The 19082-nt window shown below is 36.8% G+C and overlaps 1 protein-coding gene across 1 annotated transcript in view; it reads right to left on the minus strand.

The window, feature by feature from the left end:
• il1rapl1a (interleukin 1 receptor accessory protein-like 1a) overlaps positions 1-19082 on the minus strand; it is a 106166-nt gene that overhangs the window by 34277 nt on the left and 52807 nt on the right. Inside the window, exons 3-5 of the mRNA XM_016237948.1 lie at positions 7892-8177; positions 4835-5021; positions 4029-4182 (exon numbers count right to left, since the gene is read on the minus strand). Of these exons, the coding sequence (XP_016093434.1) occupies positions 4029-4182; positions 4835-5021; positions 7892-8177 (627 nt within the window). The remainder of the gene's footprint in view (positions 1-4028; positions 4183-4834; positions 5022-7891; positions 8178-19082) is intronic.

A 19082-nucleotide genomic window follows, 5' to 3' on the forward strand; every position in this document is an offset into this window, starting at 1 on the left:
ATATTATATTATATTATATTATATTATATTATATTATATTATATTATATTATATTATATTATATTATATTATATTATATTATATTATATTATATTATATTATATTATATTATATTATATTATATTATATTATATTATATTATATTATATTATATTATATTATATTATATTATTACTAGTGGTCTATGAGGGAAAATACCTACATAAATAAAATTTGTCATTAGTTGATAGCCTTATATAATGAAGTGATATCAAAAAACATGATTTGTCCCATTAAGTGTTCCTCATTGCAAAAAAAATCTGATGCTTGTATTCATTACTGAGCACCTCAACCATTTCTAACGATTTTATATTCTCTGTTGCCATTTATCTAATTTAAAAAAACAGATACATTCAGCTAAATTTTTTCTTTTTCTGTGTCTTTGTAAAACGATATGTTTTTTTCTTCGACTACAGGCAAAGCATGATGAATCACTGGGTGAGAGAGAGGGCAGCAGACCGGCCAGGTCAACGTGCAGGACATCAGACTCTCCAAGAGCATGACGTATATATATACATAACAGCACACATACTGTACTGAAAGGCCACTTATTCACTGTTAAAAACCAGCTTGAACTATTTCTCTGCCCCATTACTATAATAATCAGCTTCTGTGACTGATATCTAGTAGTAGTATATATTTATTTGATGCTATGTCAGCATCTAAGGCTACTTTCATGGCAAAAACAATTAAAAAATACAAGTATAACAAATACAATTAAAAACCAGCAAACAAGCAAACACAAGTTATATTACACAAGATTTTTAATATTAACATATGATAAAAATTCTGAAACCTTTTCTGCCAAAATTATACTAAATAAATCTTTAAGTGAGATCACTTCATAAAAGAGTTTTCTCCATACATTAAAAGCTGGACAGTCCAATAAAATATGTTTGACAAAAAAGGGAATCTTGGAGAACATGCATTGAGTAGGGCCTTCACCTTTAAGCAAAAATGCACGAGTCAGTCTTGTATGACCTATGTGACATCTGGTAAATACCACTTGATCAAATCTAGTTTTAAAAGAGATTAAAAATCTGTTTGAAATTTCCAGATGTATTTCATGTAATTTATTATTTGTACATTTATCCCACTCTTCTTGCCACTTATAACGATTAATAATAGGTCTGATCTCTGAGGGAGGAATTTGACATGTGTTTACTTCCTGATTAAAAGCCTCCTTTGCAGCTGCATCAGCTCGCTCATTTCCTGAAAGCCCAACATGGCCTGGAACCTAGCAAAAAATAATACTATAGAATTGATTCTGTAGATGGTCCACTTTGGTTAAAATACAATCTATCAAAAGATGATCAGTCTTTAAAGAGTCCAGTACTTGAAGGCATGATTTAGAGTCCGTACAAATTATAGAATCCTTTTGTTGTGCATTTTCAATATATTCCAACGCTAATAGCAAAGCACGTGCTTCAGCTGTAAAAAATGTAACACACTTTTTGACTGATATCTAGAGTTTACACCCAACTACACAACAATCACGCTCACCCAGGAAGTAATTTCTTCATTATTTGTGTGTGCAATGCGCATGATTAACTGTTTAAAACCAATCTTTGGCCCTTTGCCTCGAGAGAGGATGTACAATAGCACTGATTCACATCATGGGCCGTGTATTTTTGTAGGTCAGTTTCACGCTTCAAATTTTCAGACATGCACGAGCGCTCCATTCTTTGTTGTCGAAAAGCATGTCCGCAGTAATAGACTGTCTGTAAGCACTCAAAACAAGAAAATAATTCTGTGTTCTTTCGCTAACTTCCTTCCTCAGGCGCACAGGCAGCTCCACCAGATAACCCGCTGCAGAGATGTACCATCAAGGCAAGTTTCTGTAGCAATTATAGAGACGTACTGCTGTAACCAGCTCAAAACAAATTGAGCTATAGTGCTATGATTCTGCCGTAACTGCTCTACGACTCCTAACATCAAAACTCTGCCTCCGTGACGAGGGTTAAATCGAGCTATGGACTAAATTTTACTGTTAATGGTGGCTTTTCCATTGAGAATCATTTGCCGTCCTGGACTATAAGTTCCATCCAGGAAATCGTCCCTGAGAGTCTAATGCCGTCCTAAAATAGGCTTTAAATGAGTACGGGAGGAGAGGCGCAGAGTGTTTTAATAGGTTTCAACTGAATGAGGGCTTAGAAAGGGAGAGGGAATAACGTCTGACCTCTTTTCACCTGTACGTGCCGTTTTATTGACCTGCTATAGTGGCAGAAAGGACCGAATTCGCAAGGGACCAATAAGAATCTGTTTAATGGTAGACAGATATGTTTAAACATAAAAATATAGACTAAAATGACCTTTCCGTTGCCGTCTTAGTGTTGTGTGTGTATAAATGTCATTCTCGATCTCTCTCTCTATCTCTGTAATTGTGTGAGTAGAGCAGTAATAGAGGTCAAATGTGTGTAGTGGGTAGTGCACATGTTCACGACACATATGTGCAGTTTTGCTCACGGGAACACAGATCTGGCCTTGTGTCATAATTCGATCTCATTCCCCCTCATTGTCTCTCTCGACTATCCTAAAGGCCAAAAGCTTATGAATAATATTAATATTAATATGAATAATAATAATAAAAAACAGCTGTGTTAACATTAACCACTTCATCACCACATCTATCATTAAAATGTATTTAAAGCTACAGTTTGTAATTTCTGTGGCACTAAATGAAACTTTTCTGAAGAAAATGTGCATGGTGCCAGTCTGGGCAAAACATTCTTTGCATATTTTATCCATAAACTGTAAAAAAGATACTGTAACCAAGTAAAAAGGTTTAGTCAAATGAATGCTTTTTGCATGTAAAAACTATGATTTACCATACAATTTATGATGAAAAACAGAAAAAAGACATTTCAGAAGTCATAAAATATAAAGGCAACTTACATGCCATCCAGCAGACAAGTGTGCGCTTAGAATAAACAGACGATATCGTCCGCTGATGTGGACGCTAATATCTTATTCTTTATAGTTATCTTTATAGCTAATCGTTCTTGGTGTGAACGAGGCTTAAAGGTACACACCAAGGACGATAACTATAAAGATAATGATAAACGATAACGACTTTCAGAATGATTTTTTTTGCAGCTGATGAACTATACAAACATTGACACCCAATCAGAATCCATCCTGCTATAACGAGCTCATTATAGCATGATGGATTCTGATTGGGCGTCAGTGTATCGTTCCTTAGCTGGAAAAAAATAGTTCTGGAAGTGATTCCAATGATATCGTTTCTCTGTGCCTTTATCGTTATAGCTGTGATGTGGACTCTGCTATTCTTTAATATTGAGAACGATTTTTAGAACTATATCGTTATCTTTATAGTTATCGTCCTTGGTGTGAACAGGCCTTAACTCACAATGCAGAATGGGGTTTACTTAGTGTTTGTGGTTTCATTGTATTCACTTTTTTCGTTGAATAAGAAATAGTTACCACAATTAAAACTAATGAAATAAAAAAACTTTTTGCAACTATCCTACATTGTTCAATTATTTTCTGTATACATTCTGTGTTGCGAAAATACATCTAACTTTTTGATTATAGATTAGAAAATTTCTTTAAAAAATCCAAAAAATGAATGAAAGAAACAATCAGACTCTCATTCTAAATCGTATGATTTTTTTTTCATCCATGGAACACAAAATGATACAAATGATGGATGATGACTCTGACTATTAAGCTCCGAAAACCACACAAAGTAGTCCATATGACTCATGCACTATATTTTGAATCTTCTGAAATCATATGAAAGCTTTTTATGAGGAACAGACTTAAAAGTTTCATTCACTGAAAAACTTGTGCATTAATGACACAGGCAGGAAAGTCACTGTTAACAAAAGCACAGCACAGTGAATGCAACTGAAACCAAATAAGAAGCAAAAGGAAGACTAATACCTCACGCTTCAAAAAACAACCAGGTATCACAGCAAGTGCTCTCACACACAGACGCACACTGAAGAGACATCACACTGTACTACCTGTCACGCTCAGATAGGTCGTCCTCCGCACCTGGAAGCCTCCAAAAACCAGCTCACAGGTGTAGTTGCCGATGTCATCCTCCTTCACTTCCTGTATGGAGAGCATGTCTGCGGTCTGCAGCACGCTGCTCCTCCACTGCTGCACGTTACACTCCTGCACACCCGCAGGCAAAGAGAAAAAGAGAAAAATAATATAGAAACAAAGAGACAAAACTGCACCATATACATTTGCATATAACGTCATAATGAAAAAACTCAGAGGGGAATTCAATAAGAATAAACTGCGCTTGCTGACAGCATGCAAATCAAGCAACGGCACAAACACGGCCCAGAAAAATCAGTGCTAAACAATTTGCAGACTGGACTTCCTGATCTTGTGGGTCACTGCTGCAATTCAGACAACTGAATCGGTTCTTTAAAATGCAGAAAGTGCTCTCAAATGTATTTTATAACACTTCATAATCATCATTTGATAAATTACTGCTGGCATGATTGATTGAAAATGAATTTACATACACAGTCTATTTTAAATAATTTTCTGTTTACAGTTTGCATGCACAGTAAAAGCACAATGTTAATTGCCCTCGGCAAATAGCACTGACTTACTGGCAAAAAGTATAATAACCCTAATTTGCATAAAAAGGAGGTGTGTTTGCACTGAAAAGAACGACAATGACTTCATTTAAATTCTCAGGGGGCAGCTGCCGTGATGCTAGATCGCAGGTGTTTTGTGAATAAGATGATGGTTTGTGCACTGAACGGCGCAACTGTTTAGTGAATTCACCTCGGAGTATCTTCCACTGTACCTTGTACCACGTTATCTGCGGTTTTTCTCCAGGCTGAACATAATCCTGGATATCAGGACAGGAGATGTCTTTACTCTTGCCCAGTTCTCCTTTCTCAGTGTAGCGCAGTTTTGAGTTATAACATCCTGCTGTGTCATTATCAGCAACCAACAGAGTCATAGACACCTTCATACAAAACGTGGAATTCCTGTAACACACACACAGAGTATATAAACTGTGCTATCTGTAATCAGATTAACATGTACGCACCCAGAGACATCACTGATCGTAAATTGGTTATCATCTCACAGAGCCTATACACTAAACAAATTATATGAGAATAAAACATGATTTTATTTGTAATTCAACCATGATAGATGTAATTTGACCACAATGGAGCAGAACTTGTCTGCAATTTTCATGTAGGGCTACAAATAATTAGTGTTTTGCTGATGGAATATGAGTAGCAATGAATAGAATGAAATGTTCTCTTAAAGGTTTTAAAGGGTCATTTCATACATTTTTTATCACTTCCCATTTCCCCCGAGGTCCACTTATAATGTAAGTGAATGTTTTTCAGCAGAAAAACATGTCAAATTTAGTATCCTACACTCTCTATGACCCTTAATTAAATTGGATGTTTGTTTGTTTTTTGCTGCTGTGCCTTTAAGACGTCAATGAAAGATGTGAAAGTACAGAATGAAGTGTTTTTGCAGTTCTGAAAACAGTATGTTTTTAAATTATTATGAGCATTTATTTATTTATTTACTTTAAAAAACGAGACTAATTATATAATCCTGTTTTTTGTTTGCATAAAAGTCAGTAAAAGAAAATGATACAACCGCAAAACGCATATTCACACGCTCTGTAACTCAGAAGCATTGCATGTCAACACACATTTCTCTACATTGATGAGTGTGTCTCCATTAAAAGTGCATTAGTGTTTGTTTTGTCCAAGGGCTTTGAGTTTAATAGCTGCTGATAAGATTTGTTGAAATTTGACCTTTTCGGTGTAATGACCTCACACCCCCTACCGGGTTACCGTGGTTACAGAGTGCTTGGGGCGGTAACCTGCAATGCACTTGTCTCTTGTAAAATGCATAAACAAATCTAGCAAAAAAAAATTATAAGCTGTCTTTCTCTCTGCCCTATTAACTGTATAGCAAAGACTATTTTTACACTCTCACTATTTTCAGACACCCGCATATGTCAGCACAGTCTCGTTTTATCACCCTATAAACCTAAAAAGAATGCTAAAATATCTGCTCTCCTACCAGTGTGTTGCTGAAAACTATTGTTTATGGTTTAATCAGCTCAAAGCCAGTCTCAGAGGAAACAGAACAACAACAACAAATCCTATTTCCTGTTGCTAACTGGGTTCTTAATAAACAAATCTCTGTAGCTCTGTTTTAAACCTAGTGAGCTGCCTTCATAGACAGCTTCCTTCTTAGGCAGCATCCTAACTGAATTGGAACCTTATAAGTGACTGATTTTACAACCAGCAGTCATTAGGGGATCAATGTTGGGGTAGTTTATTTAGGCTTTTATCCACTGCTGAGAAATGCTGCAATCTCAACAATTATGCTGACAAAAATGGTTGTTTACTCCACTGCCGGCCATTCAAAATGAATTGAGCATACTGACTAAATCGTATTGCTTTTGCAAATAACATATAAATCATCAGAACTTCATCATATTACACTGACGTGAAAAAGTTAAAATTGTGAGCTAAATCAAGTCAACATTATTAGCATAAGCTAAAAAGTGCAATATTCTTAAAGGCAGTTCATACCAAGAATAACTATAATGATAAATCTAAAGTTTTGATCGTTGTTCTAATGTTCTAATTGTTCCAAATCATAATTCTGTGAAAATAGGAAAGTCCACACCACCACTAAAGCAATAACAACACAAAAGGACAATATCGTTGGACTCACTTTCACTTTTTTTATTTTTATGTTTTACTGATGAATGATTTGAATATTGGCAATATTATTTTATTTAAAGTTATAGCTTACTCAAAAATGACAATTCTGTCATTAACTCAACTCTAAACCTATATGACGATTTTTTTTCTTCTGTGGAACATAAAAGACAATATTTTCATGAATTGAACTCCAGTGTTGTTTGAGTCCAATATTTTTCACAATTTCTTCTTTTGTGTTCTGCAGAAGAGAGAAAATCACACAAGTTTAGAAAAACTATCCCTTTAAAATGTCTTGCGACTCGTTTGCCAACTTGGATGATTATTTTCTCTGATGCATTCGGTTGGGACTGTTTTCTTTGCAAAGGATACATGTGATGCTGCCTTAGAAATAAGATGTCTTTTAAAACCACATTCACACTGAAAGCATAGAATTCCTTAAAGTGATTTCTAGCAGGTCTCTGTGTTTATTTTGTGTAAAAATAATTACTGTAATTTTTACTGAATATTTTATTAATAATTACTGAAATATTTTATATGTCCTACAGGAATGCTTGAAATTAAGGCAGCACGGTATTTAAAATTCACTCTTTTCCTGTTTCTGTCTGTCTGTTATCAGTACACACACACACACACACACACAAACAGTAAGTGTGACATTCTGTGATGCAAAAGTGAATATGATGAGTAGATTATGTGCTTTGACCTCAAGTCGGTCGGAACCTGAGCAAATGAGGACCCTGGAGAATTGCCTGACTGTTTAATATGTGTGACAGTGGCCTGAGGCATTATGGGAGAGTGCTGGAGTGTCAGTGTTTGATTGATGGATGACAGAACGTCTCACTGTCCTCTGCCGTCGCTCACTTATTTCACTTCCAGTTTTACTGTCCCTGAGAAGCTTTGGATACAGAAACACAACCCTCACACACACACACACACACACATACAGATACTAATACACACATGCTAATTTTCTCAGCATGGCGCTTTTCTTGAAGGCTTTGAAAGACAATCAAAAAACATCAAAGGAAGAAGTTAAGCATGTTCTCCGATCTGGCTAATGTCCGAAAGGCAAAGTATGTGTCTCCTTGTGGATTTGCATAATATCTAAGCGTATAAGTGTTCACACATACACATGTGTCCCTCTCTCTCACCTCAGAACGCAGGAGTACAGACTGGCGTCCTGCAGCTCGGCAGGCCGAAACCAGATGGCGTCTTCCTCTTTGCTCATGCGTACCCCATCAAAGGAGATGGGTTCCTCGAAGTCGCCATGTCCCAACCCAGAACTTCGGTACCACATCAGACTAAGTCCAATGCTCTGTGCCTGGGTGTAGTTGGCTCTGATATAACCGTAAAACAGAGCACACTTTATCCTCACCGGCTCTCCGTGTAACACCCGGTATTTCAGATAGTCCACGGACCAATCAGTGCAGCCGTCCACTGCAGAGAGACAGGAGGACAGAGATATTAGTCTCTACATCTTTAGAAATTTGCAAAGTTTTGAGCATTAATCGAGCATTTGGCCATCCTATAAAACATTAAATAAATAAAATAAAAAATAAAAAAGATAATGACAGAATTGTCTTTTTCAGGTGCAATATTTCTTTTAGTTACATTATTTTTCAATTATTAAATCCATGAACACACATCAGACCCAGTAGGTAAAAAAAAAACTCATTAATTTTGGCAGATAAAGCTTTAGATACAAACAGGCACATATGCCACTGTGACAAAAGACAAATTTTGAGCTATTAAAAGGAAGATTTTTTGTCAGAAAATCTCATAATTATTGAGATGTTAAGTCAATAAGAGTCAGAGTTCATTTTAAAGCTTGGTTGCTATAGAGAAGTTAACCAGTGCAACTAATTATACACTAACTAATTATGTTTCATTGTTGTAATTAACTGCTGTGTTTTATAATGTTTGCATATGCAAGTATGTGTGTGTTGGGGGATCGCTGTGCGCATGTGTGTGTGTACACAGGAGATGGCATGAGCTTGTAATAAAAGCAGTTAATTGCTTTTTGAAACTCTGGAGATGAAGAATATAGAGATATTAAAATCTGATAGGACAGTCAAATAATCTACTGTAGCCCTCATAACCAAGATATAAAAAACGAAAACCTAAATAGGCCCCATATTTTACAAAATGTGATTTTGCAAAGTGCCCCCAACAAAACCAGCATTATATTTATGTTTATTACATCATTTGAGATACTGAGGTACTGGTGGCCTCGAACAGTGATGACTGATGTGACTCTGTGTGATTTTCTTTCCAAGTACAAAGCCAAAAATAAAAAGCCCAAATTGTAACAAATACTATTGCTACAGCAATTCAGAAGCAATACACTTTTTATATATTGTATATTTTTATAGATTGAGTGTATGAGTATTAAATATTTCAAGCAGTATTTTGATTTTGAGATTAATTAATAATTCAACAGTAAAAACATGCAGGGAAATCGCCAAACTGTAAAACAGAAGTGTACCTTGCCTTAAAAGTGCAGTTACCTCACCTGACCAGATCCTTAAAATAGCTTTTATTAGTGTAACTCATTATGTCTCATTTTGTGTTATTTAAATGCATTATATTTTAGCCACTGTAAATCTGAAACATTCCAAGTAAGTAAAAACACATTTGCTATGCTTTTCTTTAACGATAGTCATGGTGACCTTGAGGAACTGAAACCACGGATGAACCTTTAGAAACTAGAACCTTAATTTTTTTGTCAACAGTACTATATTCATGATTTCAGACTGTTTTAGTCGTTTTTGTTTGTTTGTTTCAGAGTAGTATTGCAATGTAAAAAAAAAAGCGTTATTTTTGTACTAATTGTCTGAAATCCTTTTGAAATGCAGCCTCTGTCCAAAGTAAAATGCTTTATTTTGTACATGGTACACACTTTGGAATCACAGATTCTAGCCTTCATTTTGGAAGTATGGCCCAAATAAGAATTTTCACTGGATATTGTCATCTGAACAAGTAAGTAACAACTCTGTCACTTTTGTTCTGACCAACTGACCCAAAAAGCAAATGATCCTTCTTTAGAACTGGTTCTCTTTAAAATACAAAACTTGTGTAATCCCACGTAGGCTATCTGTAATCAGATGCACATTTAAAACTGGAATATAATCTAATTTCAGTCACTTACAATTTCAGAAACACGTAATCCTTTCTGAATTACAATCCGCCTTCAAAATGATAAATTTAATTATTCCAGCTGCTGTGAGAAAAGGCTATAAACGATTCACCACCTGCAGGATCCTCACATGAGATACAGCCTACTAGCCAGGACAACTTTTTAAACTTATATTATAAGCTTACCGCTGTGAATCAGGCTAAGGTAAGGAGATAGTTTTGAACACTGGCTGGTTATGTACTTGATTCAAATATTTTCAGAAATTGATTTTGGATAATTCTTAACCAAAAAAAAAAAAAAAGTTACGGACTGCAGCTTTAAGAAAATAAAGTCTATTTCTATGACATTTAAAGGGATACTTCATCCAAAAATTATTATTATTTTTTATTAGCCAAATAAATTCAGTATTATAAAAACATAAAAAATATATAATATAACAATACTCTTAAAATGCAAACAATATTAATAGTCTGTAAAATAGGCTTAATTTTATGTACTTGACCAAATTCACAAATGGCTAAATCCGTCTCTGTAATAACTTCCCAATAGTGTTCAAATTAAGTGAAACCCATTACAGAACATTTTCTCTCCGATGTGGAGGACAGAACATCCACTCATTATTTCGTTTTCTGTCGATGCTAAAAGGTAGGAAAATAAACAGCATAAACTGTGCGGAAATTATTAGTGACATACTGCTCATGTACAATATGCACCCCACAAGACGTTTTCCTTCATGCCAAACCCAGGCGCTCGTCACTTATGAAAATGCTGAGGTAATAGATGGCAGTTTGCTGAATCTTTTAAATGAATATGATAGTGAATAAAAATTGTTTGATGACATGCGCATTCTGCCGAATCAATTACATTTAATATGACAATTACATCACCCTTCTCTCCCATTCCACTCTCCTTCTTTCTCCATCTCTCACTGTTTTCTTTCTGTTTTGTCTTACATCTGTCTTGCATCAGTATGCTGTAACTGCACGGTGTGAAATGACTCTACTAAACCCTGTTAACCTCTTCAGGTGTCATCATACCCTGCTCAATTAGTCCCTGTTCTGCTACTGTCCGTGGTGCTGAAATCCAGCTGTTTCATTTTATTTTCATGTCCTATTGAGATCAACTTTAATTTTTTACGTTTGTGGTCACAGAGACTTGAATGATGTTTGCGTAAAATTAGAAAAGCAATTTTGATATTAACATCATATTTTTACTTGACATTTGTAAAAATCAGTTCATCAGATCTTAATCAAATCCCAACAGAAACATATTACTGAAGCTTTATCTTTCTGTTTTACCACAGCCTATCCATTTTCGTAACATTGCTTCGGTTTATGGTCAGTACTTCCCTGCAAAAGCTACAGTTTGTAATCTAATCATGGCAAAAATGCTTGTATTTCTTTTATATAATTCTTAATATTTTCTTATTATATATATTTATTATATATATTCCTATTATATATAGTTCCACACATAACCTATATAATGTTGTGTACACTAAACAATACAGAGTATAGGCACAGTGTGCACACCAATCATAGAATCATATCATGCATATTCCAGCATTATGAAACTAGGAATCCTAGAATTGATCAAATGTGATATTTATAATGTTGCAAAAGTTTTTCTGTTTCAAATAAACACTGTTCTTTTGAACTTTCTATTCCTCAAAGAACCTAGAAAAAAATGTCACACGTTTCCACAAAAATATTAAGCAGTTTTCAACATTCAGAATAATAAAAATGTTTCTTGAGCATGAAATCAGCATATTAGAATGATTTCTGAAAGATCACGTGACACTACAATAATACATGCAGCATATGTGAAGTAAGAAGAAAAATTAGGAATTTTTCTGATGAATTGTTTACAATAAGACCAGGAACTTGCATTTAAAAAGTAAACCGGCTCCATCTTTATTTCATGTTGAATTAAAGTGTTTTTTTCCCCAAGCCATTAAAATATTATTATAGTATATTTTTCATGGCTGTGAGGTCCCTGAGACTCCAAATAGAACAAGAGGTTTAAATCTAAAAGGGTCTTTGAGTCGCATCACACTAATAACACAGTCAAAAAGAGATTAGGCAATTACATGGTCATATTAAACCTGAACGCACTGACCCAATAAACTAGGAGGTATGTGCCTATATACTACAGGCTTGTGGCTCTCAAATGCACACATGCAAACACACAGTTAGCTTTGGTCGGCTGCACATTACGCAATGATTTCCAGATGTACGAGGGCTTAGATATGTAGAGACAAGCTTCCACTCTAATATCAGGTGCGCTTTAAATGGCTCCCCACCGCTATAGGAAACTCTGACCTTTTTATGTAAGTAAAAGGGGGAAAGCAAGAGAAGGAAGGAGAAAGAGAGATGTTTCATCTGTATCTCCAGCTAAGAACCCTGTATTTCTTTGCCCAAGCGATGCTAACAAGCCAAGCTTCCCTGAGGCACTCTGGGTAACAGATAAAAGAAACGAAATGGAATCAAACTGGAATCAACTGCATTATTTTCTCCCTTCCACCCTTTCTCTCTCTTGGAACGCTCGGATCACTCGCACACCTGAAGCCTGCTTCTTTCCCCCAAAGCCTCTTTCTCCTACATTCACTTCACAAATGTATCCCATCATGCTCGGTTCCTCTGCATGTACATGCTTTTCTCTCCCCTATCCCTCTGCATTCCCCATTCTCTTTTCATCCTCTCATCTACCCCCACCCCATCTATCTATCTTGTTTTTCACTGCTAAATGAACGATAACGAGGTCGGTTGTCTCTGGGGTGAGGTCCCTTATGTAAGCCTATAAAACATTCACATGTTCTCAATCCTGCGCAACCTACTGCACTAAAATAGTCAGAGAAAAACAGGAGCTTGAAAAAAACGAACGAGAAGTTGATTGAACATTCCCTCTCTTTCTCTCGCTGCACTCCCCTTCCATCCCATTGTGTAAGATAAAACAACCAGCTTGCAAATCATTAAGATTTTGGATGCATTTCATGCAAATTACATCTGAATCCCTCCACGCACATGCACACAATCCTATCTCAGGTCTCTGTAGCGGTGCACTTTCATCTCTCTCAAGCTCCGTGTGACAGGGCTGCTTTCACATTGCAGCTGAATGTGGCCCAAATATGATTTCTCCTCTCGCATTTGACACAGATCTGTGTTTAGTATTTTCGATGACAGTGTAAACAAAATCTGAAGATTACATTTTTAATTCTGATCTGATCATATGGAGGAATCATCTGTAATACATATACTGTATATATATATATATATATATATATAAAGCATTCAGTGTCACATGATCCTTCAGACATCATTCTAATATGCAGATTTATTTTTAATGTTGAAAACAGTTTCTGCTTAATATTTATTTTTTGGAACCTGAGATACTTTTTTCAGGATTCTTTGATTTAAAAAAAAACCCAGCAGAACAGCATTTATTCAAAATAGAAATCTGATCACAAACTTTTGAATGGCAGTGTATATATATACAAACCCAATTCCAAAAAAGTTGGGACACTGTACAAATTGTGAGTAAAAAAGGAATGAAAACTTACTTTTCCCTTAAAATAAATTTTCTCAGTTTAAACATTTGATATGTCATCTATGTTGTATTCTGAATAAAATATTGAAATTTTAAACTTCCACATCATTGCATTCTGTTTTTATTCACAATTTGTACAGTGTCCCAACTTTTTTGGAATCGGGTTTGTATATATATATTTTTTTCGATCAAATAAATGCTGCCTTGGTGAGAATAAGAGACTTAAAGCCTAAGTATTACAAACTTTTAACCGGTAGTGCACATATTATTATTACTATTATTTTTTACAATAAAATGTAGTCATAATTTTAATGACCAAAGGATATTGCTTGCAGGAGCATTTCCAATTGTTTGTACAATAAAATGCCTTCTAGATTGATGTCTCCTTTCTCTAACACCACCTGTCACCAACTTGCTATAGCAAGTAGTAAATCATGGTTTTGCCAGGCTGTGATGTACTACTTAAAAGCAGTTGGCAATTTGAAAAAGCATAAGCCTTTCGATTTGTTCTGCCCCAGCTAGCCGTTTCAATAGGAAATATGTCAAAACAAGAAAGAAAATTGTGTTTCTTAAACCATTTCATGCAGTCTTTAATGGCAGTAAAAGTAAAGCGCTGCTTTGAAACTGTGAAAACATTTTAGGGAGGTTGAATCACGGCTCTGGCCTTGAGACAGATATTGGATTTTTAGTCCAGTTGAGGTTTTGTTCCTCTGAAGGGTCATTAGTAAAAATGAGCCATTTGTGATGAGGAATTTTCACATTAAAATGCTTGGTTTATTAAAATGAAACTGAATACAAAGAGATTAGTGTTCCCTCACTGTGTGCTTATTCTAAGAGGTTTTTATTTGTTCGTGTGTGTCCCCTAAGTAAGATACTAATGATCACTTGTCAGTTTAAGACGCCAACAGTCTTGAGCAATCCCATGTCTGAGAGCACGCAAATGTGAGTCAATCACCCAAACCTCAATGAGTTTAAAGCTTGTAGCTGCCGCAAAAAGGTTGTTTGGCTTCTTTCTGTGAGACGTGTTGAGCAGAAAGACTGAGAGGATGCGTGCTTAGTGATCCGACCACCGGGGAGTGTCACTGGCCAAGATTACTGCTAATCCACCATGATCCAACGCCTCGACACACACACCAACAATAACCTCTCTATGCATAACCTCTCAATGCATACACACCAACAACAATCACCTCGCTCTGCACAAGACCCTTGAACACTTACACATCGGCAAATATAGAGGTTTTCGCACATAGGGCATTACGACATGTGCAACCGTACAACAATGGAAGTCTACGATGCAAGGCACTTCACTGGAAGAAACCGTTAAAAAAGCGGTAAAGAACAGCACAATAATTAAACGTTACACATGTTAACAGTAGGGATGTAACGATTCACTCAAGTCACGATTCGATTCACAATTTTGATTTCACGATTCGATTCGATTCACACTTTTTTTTTTTTTAAAAATGAGATTTAAGACAAATTATAAATGAAACGTGCCCTTTTATTATTGCTTGGACAAAATGCTGCACGTTTCTTTGTGAAATTGAGATATAACACTATAATAATATACTAATATAGCACTTGCATATTATTGCTCAATTGGTTTTGATTGCTTCTGTTGTCCTCATTTGAAAGTCGCTTTGGATAAAAGCGTCTGCTAAATAACAAAATTTAAATATAATGTAAATGTAAATAACAAAACTAAATTGAAATTTTAAAAACAAATCAAATAAATAAGTAAAACAAATAAAATAAATATCTTCATATAAACAAACTAAGGCTTAGTCTGTGCTCTTTCCATTTAAAATGAGAGGCTACCACTGCATTTTAATCATGATTCAAACAAAGATGCTGCATACATGCAACATGATCCGTTTTTAATCTAAATTAGATTGTATATTTTCGAAATTTGAAGCAAAAACAGAATGATTTGACTTTTTGTGAAACTATACATAAAAAATATCTGCATGAAACAGAAACAGCAGACGAGCTGAATGAGACGCAGATTCACTCTCTGCCAGCAGGTGGCGCTTAAAGCGTTTCCTTGGTTTCCACTGTAAACAAAGCAGCGCTGCACTTTAATGTGCGTTATACAGAGGCAAGATGAAAAGAAAAAAATACCATCTATACTTTTCTAAAAACAGTAAGTTCCCCTCAGACATACATTCATATAAACTCCTACCCCTAATTGAATCGCGATTTGTTTAGCATCTCAACCGATTTGAATCGTCACATATTTAAATCGATTTTCAACTGGCTTGCGGTTAATCGTTACATCCCTAGTTAACATACATCCAACGATACAATAAAGAGACTGTTTGCATACAGTATATATAGAAAAATCCACCCAAAGGCCTTTCATAAGCAGCATATAACCACAAAATGCATACTCTAAAACAGGGTGAAAAGACTGATTTAAAATCAAAACTTCTATCATAAAACTCTAGATGGCGCATGCTGATAGGTTCATAATCTCATTATCTGACATAATGACATAATTTTTCACATGGCTCAGCTGATTGGTTTCTTTTGCATCAGCAGCCAATGAGCATGCTGTTCAACATTCAAATACTCAGCTAGTGCTTGCTGTAGCAGTTGCAGTGCGCTTCAGAAACCCTCCACCTTCCCCAGCTCCACCTGTATAGATCTGCTATAGAGTGATATATGGGGGTTATTTCATAAATGTTATATGTGCAGCAGCAGTATTTCCTCCATGCTCACAGCAACATGTCTGTGAATATATTGGAAGTAGCAAGTCTCAGTACTTGCTCTGCCGCAGCAGCAGCATAGCAGATCTATTCTGCCAAGTCCAAACACATTAAAATTGTCATATATATTACCATGCTAAACTCTCAGAGATTTGTCAATACAGGAACTATTTTAATGCAAAAATAACAAACATTATGGTACAGAAATACAAAAACAAAACAAAAACACTTCTGATCTGAGTCACTTTCATGTGAATCAATCTGCATATACTTAGATTTATATACATATACTCACAGATGTAATTATAAATTAAAGTACTATTAATTAATTATATGATTAAACTATAAATTTAATGATTCATATTAAAATATTTTTCAATATTTTAATAATTATGAACACACACTAATAATTATAAATACACATATAAAGACAAACATATATTCATATTAATATTGCTTCATATTAAAATGATAGTAATATGTTTAGTCTGAAAATACAATAATAACAAACATTATCGTATGGAAAAAATAATAAAACCACTTTAAAAACCTTTTAAAATCTCTTTCTTTATAGAACTGCATTGTAACTGCATTACTGCAGGGTATTTTTGTTTTTTTTGGTTTTGAGAACCAAGAGACGAGTCTAAATTAATTTCTGTGGTATCCAACTGCATCTCACAGATTCTGTCAATAGCACTTAACTTCTATTGAATCTGTAAGATTCCCTTTGCCTTTTAACAAAGAAAACAAACTGCTGACATTTAAATTAATTAAATCATGATGACGTACAGTACATACAGTGCAAACATCTTGTACTGCAGTCAATTCAAACTGCAGTTATAGGACTGACCTGTGCATGTACGTTTATGTGTGCGAAGGCGAGCGAGAGATTTTAAAGGAAGAGGAGGAATTGGAAATGTGTGGCTTGCAGACTTGTGTGTAATTCAGCGCAGTATCGATCAAGCTACAGGACTGTCAGGTCAAGGAATTCTGCCTCCACACACACCACAAACACACAACATACAAAAAAGCATACGGGCCTCTAGTGAGATGTGTGTGGTTTAATGTTTTAAATGCTACCCAGATGCTCTCCGCATAAAGGAAGGATATTAAATAAATAAAAGGGAAAGAGGATGAATAATCCTGTTAAAGATCAAACAACTCCCTCTCCTTCTCTCCCCTCTACAGTCCTCATGGGAAATATAATGCACACACACAAATGAAAGCGCATATAGAACCAAATGACAGTGGTATTCCCTGGTCACAACAATACATTTACCTGTGAGTAAGGATTAAAAAGGGAAGAGGACATCAAATGTGAAGAAAAAAACATGTTGACGTTGCTGTTACTGATCATGCTGAATAGCTTTCAATGTCTAAAGCCCGAATCACTATTCATATAACTTAGGGCGCTAGAGCTCTGTTCTAAACAATTTAACTTTGTTACTACTAAACAAAGTATTAAACTTTGGCACGTAACTCATCCTGAACCATTTGTGCTGCGGACATAAATTGTGCAGATTATTGAGTAGAGGTGTGTTATTACCTAATATATTTTCTAACCAACTAAACTTTATGATTATAAATAAACTGATTTTTTGATTGATTTATGATTATAAAAAAATCCCACAGATTTACAATGAAGGAGGGTGCTGAGTCATATCTAGAGACCAGAATACTATAGAGACCTTAGCAACCGCATAGTGATGACCTGTCAAATGCTCACAAAATAAATGGAGTTCCCTTTCAGTCAGTCACGTTCGACCTTACGTCAGTCGTGACTGACGAATTTGCGATCTCGCCCGACAGCCCAATCACCTTCGAGTGTAAACTAAACAAGCCAATGACATTTGGCGTGTGTGTTTCGCCACGCGCACATCAGCTTTTCACCTAGGAGCCGAGCCTTCTCAGGACGAATCTCCGCGAGTGTTTGGAAGAAACAGCTGGCATTGGTGTTACGGCGTGTCAGCGGGGGTTGCCATCCAGGCTGCTGAAACCTCGGCGAGCTGCAGCTGCCATTTTGCGGTCTCGCCGCGCTCCTTCCCCTGAAGGAGGGCCGGGTGGAGAATCTTTTGTTCCAGAGCAGTTTCCTATGCCTCCTCGCGAGCCCCCTGCCCAGCTGTGGAGCCAGGTAAGTGGCGCGCCGCGCAATGAGACCCCACCCTGGGACGCACAGCCTCCCGGGTTGGGTCCCTGTGTTCCACTCCGCTGCCCCACTGCGGGTACGTCGGTGGTTTCCCTGGTCCTGCTTGTTCGGTCGCTGGGGGCCTGGTTAGCGCTCCCCAGGCCGTCTCGCTGGCTCTTGAGAACCATCAGACTCGTTTACGCGATTCGATCTCTTTTCTTGGCATGGAGCTGGACTCTGTCAACCTCTCAGCACGTCTCTCAGTAGAGCGTGCCCAGTCGATGCTGAACTGCCTGGCATCCTTCCAGCGCAGTCTCAGAGTCTCCTGGGGCATATGGCATCTGCAGCCACTGTCACGCCGCTCGGGTTGCTTCATATGAGACCACTTCATCTGGAGTCATAAGCATCTGAGGTCACTTCGCGCCGTTCATGTCCCAGGCGAGCTCAATCGTGCAGCCGACGAGCTCTCACGACAGCCCGCCCTTCTGGGAAAATGGCGATTCCACCCCAAGACAGTCCAGCTGATTTGGAGACGCTTTGGAGACGCTCAGGTAGACCTGTTTGCCTCCCCAGACACGTCCCATTGCCAGTTGTTTTACTCCCTGGCTGAAGGGACCCTCGGCACGGACGCACTGGCGTGCAGCTGGCCTCGGGGCCTACGCAAATACTCGTTTCCCCCAGTGAGCCTTCTCGCACAGACACTGTGCAAGGTCAGGGAGGACGAGGAGCAGGTCCTCTTGGTAGCGCCATACTGGCCCAGTCGGACTTGGTTCCCCGAACTAATGCTCCTCGCGACAGCCCCTCCTTGGCAAATTCCTCTGAGG

This window comes from Sinocyclocheilus grahami, unplaced genomic scaffold (genome assembly GCF_001515645.1).
Source record: "Sinocyclocheilus grahami isolate Dianchi unplaced genomic scaffold, SAMN03320097.WGS_v1.1 scaffold527.1, whole genome shotgun sequence".
NCBI classification, from domain to species: Eukaryota; Metazoa; Chordata; class Actinopteri; order Cypriniformes; family Cyprinidae; genus Sinocyclocheilus; species Sinocyclocheilus grahami.